This window comes from Myzus persicae, unplaced genomic scaffold, assembly GCF_001856785.1.
Source record: "Myzus persicae strain clone G006 unplaced genomic scaffold, MPER_G0061.0, whole genome shotgun sequence".
In the NCBI taxonomy this organism is placed as follows: Eukaryota; Metazoa; Arthropoda; class Insecta; order Hemiptera; family Aphididae; genus Myzus; species Myzus persicae.
In genome coordinates this window covers 471,075-489,223 of record NW_019101158.1, presented here as the reverse complement: position 1 = coordinate 489,223, position 18,149 = coordinate 471,075, and the positions used below count along the sequence as shown (strand labels likewise).

At 28.9% G+C, this 18,149-nt stretch overlaps 2 protein-coding genes across 2 annotated transcripts; one reads left to right on the top strand and one right to left on the bottom strand.

Moving 5' to 3' along the window:
* Positions 1–738: 738 nt before the first annotated feature.
* On the bottom strand, positions 739–2,668 carry LOC111027990 (ribosomal RNA-processing protein 7 homolog A). The gene is made up of 7 exons (XM_022306507.1): positions 2,533–2,668; positions 2,131–2,270; positions 1,730–1,852; positions 1,543–1,672; positions 1,311–1,476; positions 988–1,118; positions 739–917 (listed from the first exon to the last, which is right to left on the bottom strand). Exons 1-7 carry the CDS (start codon positions 2,555–2,557, stop codon positions 832–834), a joined length of 801 nt encoding a protein of 266 aa, XP_022162199.1. The 5' UTR covers positions 2,558–2,668; the 3' UTR covers positions 739–831.
* Positions 2,669–7,893: 5,225 nt separating this feature from the next.
* Positions 7,894–17,727, top strand: LOC111027989 (guanine nucleotide-binding protein G(s) subunit alpha). Its single transcript, XM_022306506.1, has 11 exons — positions 7,894–8,281; positions 10,118–10,190; positions 10,252–10,306; positions 10,369–10,488; positions 10,562–10,659; positions 11,289–11,343; positions 12,652–12,725; positions 12,800–12,979; positions 13,038–13,236; positions 13,320–13,529; positions 16,643–17,727. The coding sequence occupies exons 1-10, from the start codon at positions 8,143–8,145 to the stop codon at positions 13,464–13,466; spliced, it is 1,140 nt and encodes a 379-aa protein (XP_022162198.1). The 5' UTR covers positions 7,894–8,142; the 3' UTR covers positions 13,467–13,529; positions 16,643–17,727.
* The last annotated feature ends 422 nt before the right edge of the window (positions 17,728–18,149 follow it).

Below are 18,149 nucleotides of genomic sequence, written 5' to 3'. Positions count from 1 at the left end.
AATAAAACAATTTATAGTACATGCACGGTTGTAAGTTATAGATTAAAATGTTAAATTTTCAGAGTAAAAATTATTTTTATTTTGAATTTCCTTCATTCCAAAAATCATTATTCTTAAATGAATAAAAATGATTTACATTTATATTGTATAAACATAATAATTTTATTAAAGGTAGGCAATATTTTTTAACATTTTTTCATTTTATATATTATTTATACCATGTTACATAAAAAATTAATTAATGCAATGGACCAATCATGGTCCACCAAATCATGTTTAGGGAACCAAGTTCACTATTGATTCAATAAATGCTTAGTGAACCTAACATTCATTCAACTTAGCACTAATAAAATAGACTACAGTGATAATAGAAAGAATATTGGGCAGTATTAATAATTTTTATTCTGTGCAGCTTCTAGCTTTTACCCTTTATTTAACACACATGGCTCATGATAAACAGACTGTGACACTTATGTTTAATTTATAACTGGCATTGTGTGCTCTTGGTGCAATAAATATGATAGAAAAAATCAATAAAGATATTCAGGCTGCATTGATGACCTGCACTGTAGACATAACAAATTAAATTTGTTAACATAAGTCATACTCCATTCCTCATTGGGATGAACCAGTTTGTGCTTCATAATAAAGATACATTTCATATAAAATAAACTATGTACTCTATAAAACCTGTGCACAATTGTAACTAATTTCCCACGTTTGGAAATAACAAAAAAATACAATTTTATTAACAATTATAATTGTGCAATAAGATTACAATAAAACATAAAAAATGTTGTCCGACAAAATACGTTCAATTTATTTAAAATCTTAAAAAGGTTTAAATTTTCTGCTCTGTTTAAGTAATTCAATTTTTGATTTGTCATTATCAAACTTATTGCGTAACTCCATCAATTCTAAAATAATAATATTTTATTGTTAACATATTATTTTTATTAAAAATTATATAAAATTATAAATACTTACGATTAATTTTAGTCTCTTTAATTTGGAATCGATAAAAGTTTTTCAGTGTTTTCTTTATCTTTTTCTTAGCCTCATTTTTCATTATGTTATTCTTAATAACTTCCTTGCGTGCAAATCCAGGATTCCGCCCTCTAAAAATTTGGATGAAAATGTATTAAGTATAACACACAATTAATGAATATAGCTGGTAACAAAAATGTATCAAGAAAAATGTAAATGCATTTTTCTAAACTATTGTATTTGAATTTACATTCTGCAATTTTCCATTTGTTAACAAAATTACAATAATAATATGTCTAAGGATCACAAATATAAATAAATACTTTTTAGAAACAGTTTTCCACCCATCTTCGTCTTCATTGTCGACTGTATCTTTTTCTGTTTGTATTCGAGCTGCTGATGTTTTGTCATATTCAGACATGTAAGTATCAATCTCAGATTGTAATTCTTTTCCATCAACAATATTGTCATTGTAGTTCTCACACCATCCTAAGAATAAAAAAACAATTGATCAACTAAATTTTAAAATGTTACAATTTATAGCTGCTTTCTTACGGTTAACTATATTTGTGATTGGAGCAGTTTGTGTAGACAATATGAAAGGCTCACTTTCAGTACATTTCAGCGACAATGCATTTTCCAATCCAGATGTGTGTGCAAACACGACATAAGCCACTTTAAAGCCCTGAAATCATAATCACTATTAATACATAATTTATACATACAATATGAACTCTCATACTTTAATTGGTTTTGGGATGAAATATTTTGATGGCAATACTTCTGGTTCAATTGGAGTGGGTTCATTGTGAAAATATACAGATTTTACTTTACCACAGCGACGAAATGCATGTTTCATAGTTTTCTAAAATCATACAGTTAGAATATAAAGTTGGATGGTTGTTTTTAAATTAATAAAATAGAATTTCATTATGATTCAAGTATACATTTAATATTAAAGCATAATAAACTAATCAAATTGTATAAAAATTGTAATTGGCTATCAAAAACATTATACTTAATTATTAATTATTAGTTATTAATGCCTAATTTTGTGAATGTATATGGTTCATTGGCTATCGAATAGCTAAAAATGTATTCACCGAAATGTAAAAATTAAATGAATATTGTATGAATAATCACCTGATTGCAAAATTCAGGAACACCGACCACAAACAGTGTCTGATATTCTGGTTTTTGTGCACATTTTTCCCTAGTCATATGCATTTTTAAAAATAACTGACGAATAACTTTGGAATTTTCATTGACTTTCACCGGGAGAACTGCAAAAATTCAAGAAAAGAACATAGTACAAATAATAAAAGTTGTGTTTTAAAATTCTTAAAACTAATTTTATTCAAATAATATAAATGATATAGTTAATATTAATAACATTATTAATTATTATTATTTGAATTATAATTTATGCATAGCTTTTGTTATATTATACCATTAGGATTACTAGTATAGAAATAAAGTAAACTGTAACAATAGTAAAATGTACATCAAACAAATTATACACTTATTGTAGCATTATTAACATACCCTTAAATCCAACACAGTCTTCCATGATGCTGACTTTCGAATGTTTTTTAATTTTAACTATTTAACATTAACTTTAACACATGTCGATAATTATTAGTTTGTTGCCGGAATTCGAACACAATATTATCAATTTGTTATCACCTTATAAATCATGGCCGTACAGTGCGTGCGAACGATGAGCGCTGAAATTTCCAAACATGGATTGTACGACACTGCAACTAAATTTGTTTTTACGCGCGCGCACTTATTTATTTTGCGGCAGCGCATGGCGATGCAATAGAAATATTATAGAATATACTATTATACATTTATACCTATTCACTGCCGGCACCGACGCAAGTCACAACCATCACATCTATAATTAAACGTTTTTTTATTTGATTAAAATCTTCATCGTGATAATGATCCGCCGCAAGGACGCAAGCCGCAAGGTACACGCGAAAGACTTTGTTATGCGCAAATAGAAATCGTCAAGAATTCGAGAGGAAAATCAAAAAAAAAAAATTTTCTTATAGAATACGACGTAGACTTGAGCAAGTAATGATTTACATACTATTACTGTAAAAAAAATATTTTAAGTAAAAATTATGTCCACCGGCTATTTTATTACGTCCTTACTTATTGGTACAGGGGTTAAAGTGGGGAGGACGAAGGGCGACTCAGTCCCCCTACCTATGATTGACGTTCCCTTTAACTAATTCTTCAAATGGTACTCTGGTACGTTAAAGCATTGAAGCTTAATCAAAATAACTTCTCCGTTAAAATAATCATTTATTTTCGAAAATGCATCATTTTGTACTTTTCAGTAACTACTAACTACCTACTAATAAGCATATTTTTGTTGAAAGCGGGTCGTTTTTTTGTGCATTTAGACTAATAACCGAAAGAAAAAAAAAATACTTTCACGAGTTCAATTTTAATTTTGAAAAAATATTTGAATTTGTTCACTTCTTGTTTGTAGGAAATTATTATTATTATTTTAGTAACACTGAAGTTAAAGTGATTTTTGAAAAAAAAAAATTTCTTTTGGTACTGTCAAACTAATTAAAAACACAACAAATCCACTTCTTACGTAACCTTGACATGAGAATAAAAACTTCAAATATGTTTTTAAAATTAAAAACGGGCTTTTGGTACTGGGTGAATTTTTCTTCCGCTTTTTGGGACTTTCATGACCACATTTGAGTTAAACTTTTTTTATCACAAAATATGGTGGAGTGTGACTAAAATATGTTCGTTACGGATCTCCAAAATTCTCAGCCATAATTTATCTTTAACTACATAAAGCATCCTCACAGTCAAACAGCATTCACGATGGATATAGAATATCGCCCAAATCCAATCCCTTAAAAATGGTTAGCTTTCAACAGCCTTAAATAAAAATAAATTGATAAAAATTATTAGACTGATGAGCCTTTCAAGTTCACAACATTTTAATTATTATATACTTAATATTTTGTGCAGTGTAGTAATTATATCCCAGAGTCTGGAAATATAATTGATGTTCCTAACTTCCTATTAATATTTTTTTGCGTACCTCCCCCCTTCCCGTTTCAAGTACTGGGTAATGGGTATGCCCTACGGCCCATATATACATTCAGGTATGCATGATATATGAATACCTATTTAATAAAATATACGTAACTAAATCTGTATGAATCGTTAATTCAAAAAATAAACGACATTAAAATTTTTTTTTAAAGTACCTAAATCTAATTATAGCATTTTATGTAAAATAGAGTGTTTCCCTTTAATATCCCGATTATGTTCAAATTTTGTATACATAATTTGTATACACATTGGAACCTTTTTGGAGGTATCGATCATAAATAATCAAAAAAAAAAATTCTTAAAAATAAGAACCACCCTCATATACATAGGTAACTATTTATAAGACATTATATAGAACCTTCATACATTATTGTGTCGTGTATTTTGAAGTGAAACTATACAACGAACATAATTGATAGCTCCGGCACATATATTATAGACTTGTGTTATACAATATATAATATATTATAATTATGCTCCGCTGAAGTACCGTAGGTCGTATACAATTTATCACCCCACCGGCCACCGCCACGAATCATTTGCCATTCATTAATATTCTTTAATCTTAACATTTGAACTTAACGGTCAATAATCCTCTGTACCTACTAATACTTTGATATAATATCTTTCATCCAGTTAAGTCTATATACTTTGTTTATTTATAGAAAATTCTAAATTATAAATACTCCTTGTTAAAATGTTGAATTATATTTTATTATATTATCATGTTATATAGTAGGTACTTATATGATGGCACTAGTCGCTACTTTATTCAAAGTATCAAGTGCATATAGGTACCTCTCCTCTTGTTATTTTATAAATAATCGTTCAAAATCAATTCATTCGCCGTGCTATTTTAATTAATTTAATACTCATAGTACCGATTATTGAAAAAATTGATTAAATTTTTTTGGTGTAACTCAAAAACTAAATATCGTAGGCACTTGAATTGTTTTAAGCTATTTTGAATTTTTAAATAGTCTTGTGACATTTTTCGAATTTTGTACATTTTTGTTCATTTATTGGGGATAAAAACTTTTTTACTTAGTAAAAAAGCTTAAAAATGTAACTCAAGGGTCCTCATAATATGCTTTAATAGCTGATCAAAAATATTTAAGATACATAAGCACAATTATTTTTTATATGCATTTAAAGTTCAAATGTTAACCAAATTCATCAAAATCTCGAAAATATCTTACTAGGTATTAAAGTAACTTTAAATAAAAAGAAAGGTAAGTAAATACCAAAATACCCCCTTGAGCTTATTATATTCAAATTTATTACATCGTGACTAGTGAGAAATACTAGTTATATTCAGCGTTACGTATATAAAGTATCTTTATAACGATATTAATGTACCCGCTACCCAAAATAATGGTGATATTAAAAAGTATGTTATTAAGTATGAATAGTACCTGTTGGATACATTTTAATTACCCAGCGGCCCACCCTTGATAAATTTCTGGATCCACCCCTGAATAGTAAAATTTATGCATTGTTTTTTCGAATGGTGTTTTGGATTTTAAATTGTCGATGTTTCTATACATGCCACATTGTCCATATTATATAAGCCACTGCATACATGGAGGTACAAATGTACAATAACGTATACCGTATTCAATAAATATACATTTAAAATGAATATTATATTAAAACGCTATAAACAAGACATGCAATTTTTTGCTGCAGCCACTCAACATATTAAGTATCAATATAAGTAAAATTTTCGGCGATGGCGCAGTTCCAATAAGAAAATAATAGGGATATATCATTGGGGGATGCCATGTTTCATCAGCCACATACCCTGCGGCCAGACAATGTCTGTGCAAGCCTATTCATAACATAATATTTCAAAAACTATACTACATTACTACAGACAATACAGTCTACGAGTACCAATAAATAAATCATACAATATTATGGGTTTACTAATAAATAATTCTATATTAAATACGCAAATGTAAATACTTAATGTACAATATTCCGTCAAGCTGCGGGTTGCATATGGAACTAAATAGGATCCATACCATTTTTAGCAAGATAGTTTTTAATCTTTTCCACTGTTTGCAGCTCCCAAAACGGCATTAACACTTGTCACCAGCCACCTGCAGGGATATTTGAATTTTTCAACCACCAAAAATTAAACGCACCACAATTATTATTAAAAAAAATAATATGTAGGTACACTAGTCTGGTATTTAGCAGTGTATATTATATGGCGAGTTAAATATAATATACAAAATATACTATTATTATTATAGAAGCAAAGATTCCATTATTAGTGGGCGCATCTAAAAATAGACGTTGCGACGGCGGTGTCTGGTGCCACGTGTAGATGGCGATCGAGCGTTATCGACCAACCGGTGGTGGTGCAAAGGGTGCATCGAGTTACTGTTACTCTATGAAAATTGGAAGGGTGGCGTTCGCCACTAGCGAGTTTTGGGGTGAATATAGGCGGTGGGCCTAAACCAATACAACCAGGCAATTACATAAACAGCGGGCCTGAGTGCCCGTCGAACGTGTTTCTATATTGCGCCACCGAATCCCCCGAAAGCCACCTTATTGCAATTGTTCACACGCAGTAGCGGCAAAACGTGCCCCTCGCTCTCCACACCGGAGTCAGACGTAGTGCCGTCGGTACGATGCGTCTAGCTGCTGTGCTCGCTTGCGGGGCCCTATAGACAGTAGACGCCCTCGACCCTCCAGCTGACCGGCTACGTTCAGAATCTTTTTCTTCACTTGCTATCTGCCACACGCTTCACTTTGTGCAGCCTGTAATTATTAAAATTATAATATTTTTTCAAAACTCAAACCGACGCCGGTGAGCGGTGATAAGTGATAACTATAACAGTCGAGTACTCTTGCGACTTGGACTTGTGCAATATTTTGCGATACAAGCAATTCATTTTTGACAATTTTTTGAAAGTCGTAACTGTGTGATTCCACGCCAGATCCCCCACCACCGCCCCCTCTGGGAACAAACATTTACTCCCGAAGAGCGCGCGCAAAAATGATATCGTCGGCACTGAGCGCTTCGGCGTCCACGACACACCGACGAGTGTGTATATTATGTATGTGTTTAGAGGATCGTGACGGGTGTCATGTTCGCGGTTTAGTTGTATCGAAGGTGTGCGAGTGTCGGAGTGTGGCCACAAACCGTGTGTGAACGAGCGAGAGAGTGTGCGGTGCTAGACTAGAGTAAAAGAGAGAGCGCACGCGCCGCCGCCACCGTCAACACCACCACCACCACCACCACCAACAACATTACTACTACTACTATTACTACTCAGACTACTAGTACTACTAGTACTACTACTACTACAACTACTACTGCCACCAGCGGCGGCGGCAACGGTAGAAGGCAGAAGCACAAGTAGTAGCGAGCGGCGGCGGTAGTGTGTTTTTCGCGTGAATGTATGCGCGCGCTTGTGTTAGTTGTGTGAGTGTGAGTGTGAGAGTGTGCGAGCAGAGCAGCAGCGTACCACCGAGTGTGTGTGTGGGTGTGCGAGTGTGTGAGTGCGAACGGTGATATATAGATAACAGCACCGCGCGCGCGTTTTTGGGCACTACGCGCCACTTCGCCACCCGTCCACAATTCTCGGGCACCGTGTGCCGCCACCGCTACCACCCCACCACCAACAGTACTGTCAAACACATACACACACACACACACACACACACACACACACACACACACACACGCGGCCCGTGTGTATCGTCCGCCGCCACCACTGCCCGCCACCGCAGCCGCCGCGTATAGTGGTGTCGTCGTCGCCGCCGCCGCCGCTGCCGCCGCCGCAGCCGCCGTCGTCGTCGTTGTCACCGCCGCCGCCGTCGTCGTCGTCGTCGTCGTCGCCGTCGCCGTCGTCGTCGTCGCCCCGTCGTTATTGTTTTCGTGGTGGTGCGAACGAGTAACAACAATAACAATAAAACCGGTGTCGCCTCTAAACGAGCCGTAGCCTAGTGCTGGCCTCCGCCCCGCCGTCGCCGCCGTCGCCGCAGCAGCAGCCGCAGCCGCCCTCCCGCCGGAAAGCCACAAAAATAGGCTGGCCTAATGTTATGGGGTGTTTTGGAAGCGCCGCGGCCAAGACGGACCACGACGATGCGAAAAAGGGCAAGGAGACGAACAAAAAGATAAACCAGCAGCTGCAAAAGGACAAACAGGTGTACAGGGCCACACACAGATTACTGTTGTTGGGTGAGTGAGAGTGTATTTTTTTTTAAATTTTAAATTTTTCCCTTCTTACATTTCACTCTTGTTGGTCATACGCCGCTAGTCAGCCCTGTCGCCGCGCCCCCTCCCCTCTTACGATCTTCAATCATAACCACCCTTAAATTTTGGTTTTCGGGGGGGCTTTCCATGTACAAACGCCACAGCCCTGCAGAAGTCTTGCTAGATTTTGGACATCGCCAAATTTTGGAAGAATCATCTGGCGACTGTTGGCTATTGGACTGTGCACAGTGCAATTACTACTAGTGCCTCCCAAAATGTTAGCTCAATGTGCTCAACTTATACGTCTCAAGATATCAGCGATTTCTGTGTGTTGCCTCATTGGTTTTCTGCTTGAATTCTCATCTCTAAAACACCTTACCGCTTATTCTAATATAATAATGTAAATTAAATGCATTATCATTCTTGCTTGTTGATAATTGATATTGAGTGGTCTCTTAGTCAGTCTCTGGAGCTCTATTTTGAGTCTTACAATTTTCAAGTAATCTGTGATATAATTACCATGTTATATATGTTTTTGCAGTGATGTTTATTTATAACCTTGTTTATAACATATATTATGTACTTTGAGTTTAAATTGAGAATGCTTTGTACTTAAAAAATCTTCCTGAAAGACTAGGTCATAGATATCAGTGGTTCATCTAACTTGATTGTGGTGGGCAGTTATTTTTATTATATATAATATGATAACTTGATCAATATTTGTATTTTGGATACTTGATTTGAACTTTATGTTGTAAATGTATCCAATTTTATGGATTTTTGAGTATATGATTAGCTAGGTATACTCTTAAAACATTGGTGTCCTTGAAAGTAGTTAAAACTAAAAAATATAGCTTTATTGATAGTAATCTCAACTTGCCATGATACTCATATTTACCTACAAGTAATGTATATCATCAGTATACCTGTTTTATTTTCTATTTTTCTGCTATATATATAGATCTTTTTTTTACCCGATTAGAGTATTTACATGTGACAGACGACAGTATAACTATGTTAATAAACTAAACATGATAGTGTATAATATAATCGATTAAAAATATAAACTTGAATACATGCCAAATGTTGTGTCTTGGTTAGTTTTAAATTTATATTTTTCTCATAACATCTACCAGAAAAATACACAATTCTATGCACATTTATATAAAAATGTTCTAAGCGTAACATTACATTTATTTTGATGTTTTTACATTTTTTTTTACATTAAACATTCTCTGAAAATGTGTATGTTGGCACTATTAACAGATTGTCTTGTTATACATCAATATTTATTCATATGAATGTGTCTTTTTTTCTAAAGAATAGGTAGGTATACCTAGCATACCACCTATCTAGGTGATGTATGTACCCAAAAAGAGTTTAGGTATGGTTAACAATAACATAAGTTTTAATGAATTAAAGAAAGACTAATGCTCAGAATAGCTAAACAGATTGTTCAAATAAAGAGAATTCCTTTCAAACCTTTAACACTGATTCCTAATTGACAAAAGTATTATTGTCACGTCCGACAATAATGAGAATATTTTGTTTTCAAGAATATTCTATTATTTCAGTAGTATCACATAGAAGTTGAAAAATGGTAAAATATTAAATACTGAAATAATAAATTAAGATAGTTAATGAAACAATAGTGTGTTACTCAAACCATGTCTTAATAGAATTTATTGTCAATATATATCCTTGGGTACCTCTAAGATAAGTTATTTTTATACTTAAATAAATAAAATTGTTAATTACAATCACTATCAAAATGTATGGTAAATTCCCTAAAGAAATTAAAAAAATTTCAAATTTTTGCAGGAGCTGGAGAATCTGGTAAAAGCACAATTGTTAAACAAATGCGAATATTGCACGTAAATGGATTTAGTGAAGAGTATGTATTATAATGTTACTTTTTGATTTTCAAATCAATATATTTCAATTTTATATTATAGAGAAAAAAAACAAAAAATTGAAGATATTAAAAAAAACATTAGAGATGCCATATTGGTAAGTTATTGTTATAATGCAATAGTTTTGTAATTAAACATTATATATGTATTGTTTTATAGACAATTACAGGTGCCATGAGCACACTCACCCCACCAGTACAATTAGAACACCCAGAAAATCAGTTTAGGGTCGATTATATGCAAGATGTCGCCTCCCAACATAACTTTGAATATACAACGGTGAGTTATAGTTCTAATAACTCTTGTAAAATAACTTATATTCTTATTTTTTCTAAATACTGTTTTATTCTAGGAGTTTTATGAACACACAGAAATACTGTGGAAAGATAGAGGTGTTCAGTCTTGTTTTGATAGATCTAATGAATATCAACTCATTGACTGTGCTAAATAGTAAGTACTTCACTTCAATATTTTCAAAATATAATCTTAACGTGCCTATATTATGTATTGATCAAAACTGCATATGTAATGAAAGAAAGACATTTAACATAAAAACATTTATGTTTGTCATTTGTTTAACAGAACAAATCATAATAGTGTCCCTCTTTTATTTAAAAAAAGTAATATTTAAATTTTCTGTTTGGTTATTATTATTATTATTTTTTTGTTTAGTTGTAAAGACAGTTTACACTAACTAAATTATTTGTTTTACATTCTCAATATAAAGCAATTATCAGGTACTATGTTTGCATTTATGAAAGTTTAATTTACTATTTTTCAAATATAAATCCATGTTAAACATATGTTTTCTCTTTGATTATTATTTCTTGATTATTAGTAAGTTATTAGTTATCATACAATTTAAAATGTGTTATTTTTTGTCCTAATATAACAATATAAACTATATTTAAATAATAATAGGTTTTTGTTGTATACAATACATTTAGTTTAGGCTAAATAGGTCTTAGAAAAATCTTACAATAGTAATATAAGTCTAATCAAGTATTTATTTTAAATTAGAAACAAAATAAATAAGCTTTCTTTGTATGATTAATTAAATATATTCATTTTTATTTCAGTTTCCTCGATCAAGTACACATTATCAAGCAACTAAATTATACCCCTTCAGAACAAGTAATTAAAAATAATATTCTTACTTAATTATATTTCTGCATGCATGTGTTTTGTTACACATCATTTTTTAAATATTGATTCGTGCTTAATTAATGGCATTGATAAGGTATATCCTACCATGTAATTTGTCTAATTTAAAATTTGACTTACCAATCATAATCTTATCACGTTTACAAACTAAATAGTAGTATAATGAAAGCTATTGTGTGGAATCAATCAATTAATATATTTTGATAGTTAAAAATTATAAATATATAGATTTAAGTAAACCAAATATTATGACTTATTGACTTTTAATGTGGTAGTACAAACACTGATATGAGTATATAGACTTATAACTTATCATTTTAACAAGGTTGAAGTAAAACAATTTTGTCAAACAACCTTACGATCTCAAAAAAAATTGCTTATTAATATTTTATTAAAAATAATATAATGTTTAATTTTACAATCTAAAAAAATTGTTCACAACTACTTAAGTGCATATGTTTTTGTTTTATTATGTACAGCTATTGTAACTACAAGAAAAATTATTTCAGGTTAGGTATGATTCAAAGTTAATAGATAATAAAATAAAATAATGTTTTGTTAATAAAAATGTGGTTGATCTCTGGTGACTACTCAATGACTTGGTATGTCAAATACTTTATCATTGCTAAATAAATATTAATTATGAAAAACTATTAAGTTGTACTAAACATTAATAAATGCATACAAAATGCATATATTTTTGTGTTGTAAAGTATTTGAGTAGAAATGTTATAAAAAAGTATTCAAATACTTTTTTTGTATCAAATACTATTTTAAATACAACTTTGAAATATTTTAAAGATTATTTTAAATATAATTGTTCTCTTTTAAATAAAAATTGAATCTGCTTTTATAAACTAAGTACAAAAATATTGCATTAATTATGCACACAATTTAATTAATTATCATATATTGTGTTGGTATCCATAATTGTTATGTCTTAGATAATCAACAACATACAAAAATAAGAAACTAGAAAATGTCCAACTATACTTAGATGTGTTATTTAAAGCTGCTAATAAAACAGACAAATATCCACTTATATTTTTAACTATTCTCATAAGTACAAAACAAAAAAAATATGCCTAAAGTAATAAATTTCCCTATGTGATCTATGATAGGTTTATGATAACAATATATATATATATATATATATATATAAATTCCTTCCAAAATTATTTTTGTGTGATAGTTAAAAAGCAGATAGGTAATCAAATAAATATCCACTTGAATTTAATTTTTTTAGTGTGTTATTATATTTTGATAAATTATTTTTAGGACATACTTAGGTGCCGTGTTTTGACTTCTGGTATATTTGAAACACGATTTCAAGTTGAAAAAGTTAATTTTCAGTAAGTATACCATTTAAAACTAATTAAGTATTCCAACCTATTAATAGTTACTTTTAAAATGTATTTTTTTTCAGTATGTTTGATGTGGGAGGCCAAAGAGATGAAAGGCGTAAGTGGATACAGTGTTTTAATGATGTCACTGCCATCATATTTGTGACTGCTTGTAGTAGTTACAATATGGTCCTTAGGGAGGATCCCACTCAAAATCGACTCCGTGAGTCATTAGACTTATTCAGAAGCATATGGAACAACAGGTATTTTGTTTTTATTTTATTACTATTGAGTTTTACATTTTATCTTATTTTTCAAAAGATGGTTGAGAACGATATCAGTAATATTGTTTCTGAATAAACAAGACTTACTAGCAGAAAAAATCAAGGCTGGTAAATCTCGGCTAGAAGATTATTTTGCCGAATTCACCCGTTACCAAACGCCAATGGATGCTACTCCTGATCCAGGAGAAGATCCTCCAGTTATTCGCGCCAAATATTTCATCCGAGATGAGTTCCTTGTATGTAATTTATATCAATAGTATTGTTTATTCTTATGGTATAACAATAAGTGTTATAATATTTATTTTTTACTGGTTTATAGCGCATCAGTACTGCCAGTGGCGAGGGTAAACATTATTGTTATCCACATTTCACCTGCGCTGTGGACACTGAGAACATCAGACGTGTTTTCAATGACTGTCGCGACATCATACAGAGGATGCACCTGCGCCAGTACGAGTTGCTATGATCTCTCCCTTACCCACTCACATATACATACACAGGTCTCTTAATTATTCTGCAGCAATTTTGAGTAAGTAATTCAACTGTTTTAAGATACCATTTATTTGGGTTATCAAACATCACTTTATTGAACATAATATTCATTATTATTATTTTTTTTTATTATTTATTAATTCATGTTTGAATAATCGGATACCAACCGGTTTTTTTTATTAGGTACCAACTTATTAATTTAACAATATATTTATTATGTTTAATTACTATGATAAATACGATTGATTTATATAGTTATAAATTATGATTTTAAAATAAATAATTACTGCTCTGTACAAATACTTATTCATAGTTTATATGGATACTTTGATTTTTTAAATCATTATTTGTAGTAATATAAATTAATTTTCTCTTTGGTCAACAAATTTCTGATACATCAATTTTTTTTGTCAGTATTGATTATTCCGAGTCATAATTCACTTTTTATTTTTAGTGAAAAGGTAAATTATTAAATTCTCAGAATATGAATGTCCTATTTATTTTATTTTTATTGTTTTTTTTTCATTTTTCTAAGTTAAACTATTCACATCTTTAATTATATCTGACATACCAAAGACTATTAGAAAATAAATTTATTATTGTTATATTTGTTAATAAATATCTCGTTTGATTTATTATTTCACGTAAATTATTAATGCGTTTTTATTTAATTGTATAATTGTTCTCTAAAAATCCATAAAAATAAGACTTTTCATAACATTAAACATGAAAAAAAAAATTAACGATTTTTGAAAATTAATTAAATGTTCCTTCGAGAAAACAATATCTTAATTCTGTGAATCATATCTTTTTGTTTCATCGTCACATGCTCCAATTTTTGATATTTATGAACAAATTGTGAAATAAAAATTGAAAATTAATAATAAAACATAATTTAATGTTAGGAAATAATACAATTAGTCTTATGAAGAAAAAAAATAATTATGTATGAATTTAAACAGATAACATTTTTAAAATTGACATAACATAGGAGTATATTATAAAATAAAATGAAACAATTTTATGTGTACAAAAACAATATATTATTATGTTTTAAAATAATTTACTACATATTATATTGTATTAGTTACTATATACTTGTGTTTTTTGATAACAATATACAATAATATAAACATTTATATCACAGATTATATGTTTATAATTTTTAATATATCTATGAAGACTAGAATAAGGAGACTAAATACAGGAAGTAATCAACTGAAAATATGTCCCTAAAAAGTCAAACGACCAGAGGCGATTTGCTGAGGTCAATTCATTGCTTCTTTAACCAGGGTAGTACAAGGAAATAAATATATTGGAAAATATTTGCAATATTCTGATCAGTGACTTATAAATTGTATAGCTTGTCAAATTATCCATTCATACATACAATGAATCAATTTGTTATAATATAACTATATCATATAGATCTTAGCTTGTATCTGATGTACAAGATTTAAAAATATCACATAACAATATTATAATTTAAATAAAATATATTGACTGTTTGCTGTATTTATAGCAGTGGTAACAGATTATTACATTTAACTTTCTACGCATTTATAATACAATTTAGATGAATTTTATATGTATGCATATGTAAGAATGCATAGATTTTCCAAAAAAACATAAATATTTTACTAAGTACTAAGAGTTAAAGTAGAAACTGATGCGGCTACAACTTTAAATTGTACAACTTTTCAAGATTTTTTCACTTTTTTGTTTATAAATGTTTGATTTCTTTGTTCTAGTCTTTTCAAATATATCCTAAAAATATTTTCTGGAACAAAAAATAAATAGCAACTGAATGGTTCAAATCACTACAGATAACTTATATATCGAAACAATTGATAAATCAAATATTAATTCAAATTGTTTATATACTAATATATTCCTAAAACAATATACATTACAAATAATTATAGAATAAGTAACCCAATAATTGCAATAAAATCATGATAAAATAGATATTCATGATAAAATGTAAAAATATATTTGATAATCTAAACAGTAATAACCAGATAAACAAAGAATGTCAATTTATTAAAAAAATTTAGATTAAGAATAAGTGTATGCTAATTCTCAAACTGATGCTTAAGAAAAATAAATAATAATAATAAACTAAGTTATCTAGGTCTTCCTAACATACAAAATTGCATATCTTTTTTAAATCATAGATATTTGAATATTTTTTTAGTTTACAATAAACATAATACATGTTCAGTTTATAACTAGTTTCATACTTTGAATTACAGAACCATTTAATTGTGACAATTTTTCTCAAAATCATTATTTTTTTATTTAAACTAATCAATTCTAATTTAATTAACTTAAACTATAATTCTAAATAATTGCAATTGTTTAAATATTAGTATTTTGTTTTTTTGGAGCATCATTGAGGTTTATTTAAACAAATAAATCATATAATCTAATAAAAAAACAATAATGTTATAAACATTATAAATATATAAACTATAAATTCTTTTATTTTTTTTATTTTAAGAATTGGTTTACACATTGAGAGGAATAAACTTATTAAAATAGGGAAATAATAATAATTAATTGTTAATTGGATTTATAATATTATAAATTCACTATAAACAATTGAAATCAATTAAGTAAATTTAATTTGTTTTGTTTTATTGTAATCACAGTTAAACCTAAATATTATTTACCTCATTCTCATATTTTCTCATACACAATAATTAATATGTATTATAATTTAATACAATCAACAGTTGTTTTAGTTAAGAACCTTAATAGTGCATACTGATATTTCCTGAGTATTTTATTAATTCCTTTTAATTTATACCCGCTAAAGGATTTTTGAGGATATTTTGTAACATTTGTTTTTTTTGTTCATGTCGAAATTGTTAGTCTTGTATTTTATTATCAATATCAGTTATTAATACAACTGTAACTTTGTGCAGCGTATCTTATTTAACAATTTGATTTTTTCAATTTTAACTTGTAATTATCTTTATTATACATATAGTTTCTTTAAATTTAAGTAAAAATTGGTTTTTAATAATGTGTAGTTATTACAATTATTTATTACTAAAATCTATCATAAACATTTAAAGATACAATTCATAAATTATAATATAGTTTTTGGAAATTAATTCATATTTTTCTTAATTCGATTTTCAGAATCACAGGTTATCAAATCCAAAATCATTTCAACAAACCTAAACATTTCAGTAGTATGTAATTAAGATTGATTCCTTGTGGTGAGCGTTCTTTTACAAGCAGCCAAATAAGGTTTTTGCAAAAAGAATACATATCTAGATATTAGGACCTTTGAAGATGTATAGGTACCTATGTTTGCCTAGTCACAATTTTAGATAATTTATTAGCAGAAGTAGTTAAAAAAATTAACAATTAAACTTAAATCCTATACAATTATAAAACTTTTAATTTAATATTTGTTTCATTATGTTGTTCAATGTCTAGTACAATGAATATTATAAAATATATTCACCAATAAATACATTTGTTTTTTTTGCTTTTAAAATTGGTGATACATTTTTCTAACATATAGTAATATTATAGTATGTAAAATTACATTGTCAATGGTTATATTATTGTTAACTATTATTTACCAGGTACAATAATGTCCTAACCTAATGATTATATTATTTGTATTAAAATGGATACCTAGTTCAAGCCTGTTTACTACAGTTGAATGTCCAAATTCAATGATGTAAATAATTGTATGCATTAATATAACTTTTTTTAACTATATAATATTTGCAACGTTCCATTACAAAAAAAAAAATCGCACAATTGAAAGTATATATTTATCATTTAAATATATATAAATTAATTTTTAATATTACCGTTATGAATGTTATACCAGTAAATCCAATGGTAAAATTTCCAAATCTTATGTAATTACGTGTATAGACAAATATAACTAATTATTATATTATGTTTGTAACTTACTAGTTTCTTTAAATTATGTATTATTTGTTTCTTGTTATAAGTCTTATTTATAAGTTATTATATATTTTTTTGCTCTGGGATAATATATGCATTTTTAAAAGAACAACAATTTGTTAACATAACAGAAAAGCATTATTAAGAGTTGGGACATACATTTCCTGTGCTTATTATCAATATTAATTGTGCAACATGAACATGTACCAATATTTAGTTTATATTTATTTATTTACATTTAATTTTTTTTTTGTTTGGTGCTGCTTGCTTATACTTCCTTCCTCTCTCCATCCTCTGTTATTATCAATTCTTGTTAAACTAAAAAAAAACATGTACAATTATTAAATGTAGGTTTTGATTTTTAATTTTCATAAGTTAACCAGTGTTTTTCTTCAGAGGGTGATATTAAAACTAGGACTTTTTTAAAATGTTGTTTATTTACGTTATTATTATTATTTTTTTTTTGTACATAGATTTAGTGTGAGGGTCTGCCAATTTAAAACATCATCGTACGAGAGTCAGTTGAAACCATTATTGTAAAATTAGTCGTTCTTTTCATTATGTTACATTATGTGTGTATCTGTATGTATGTATGTATGTTTGTAAGTATGTATGTATGTATGTATGAATATATATATATATATATACTATGCATAATAGTAATATATAACCTAAAAAAAAAATGTAATACATTATAATTAAATATTACTACTTTGTT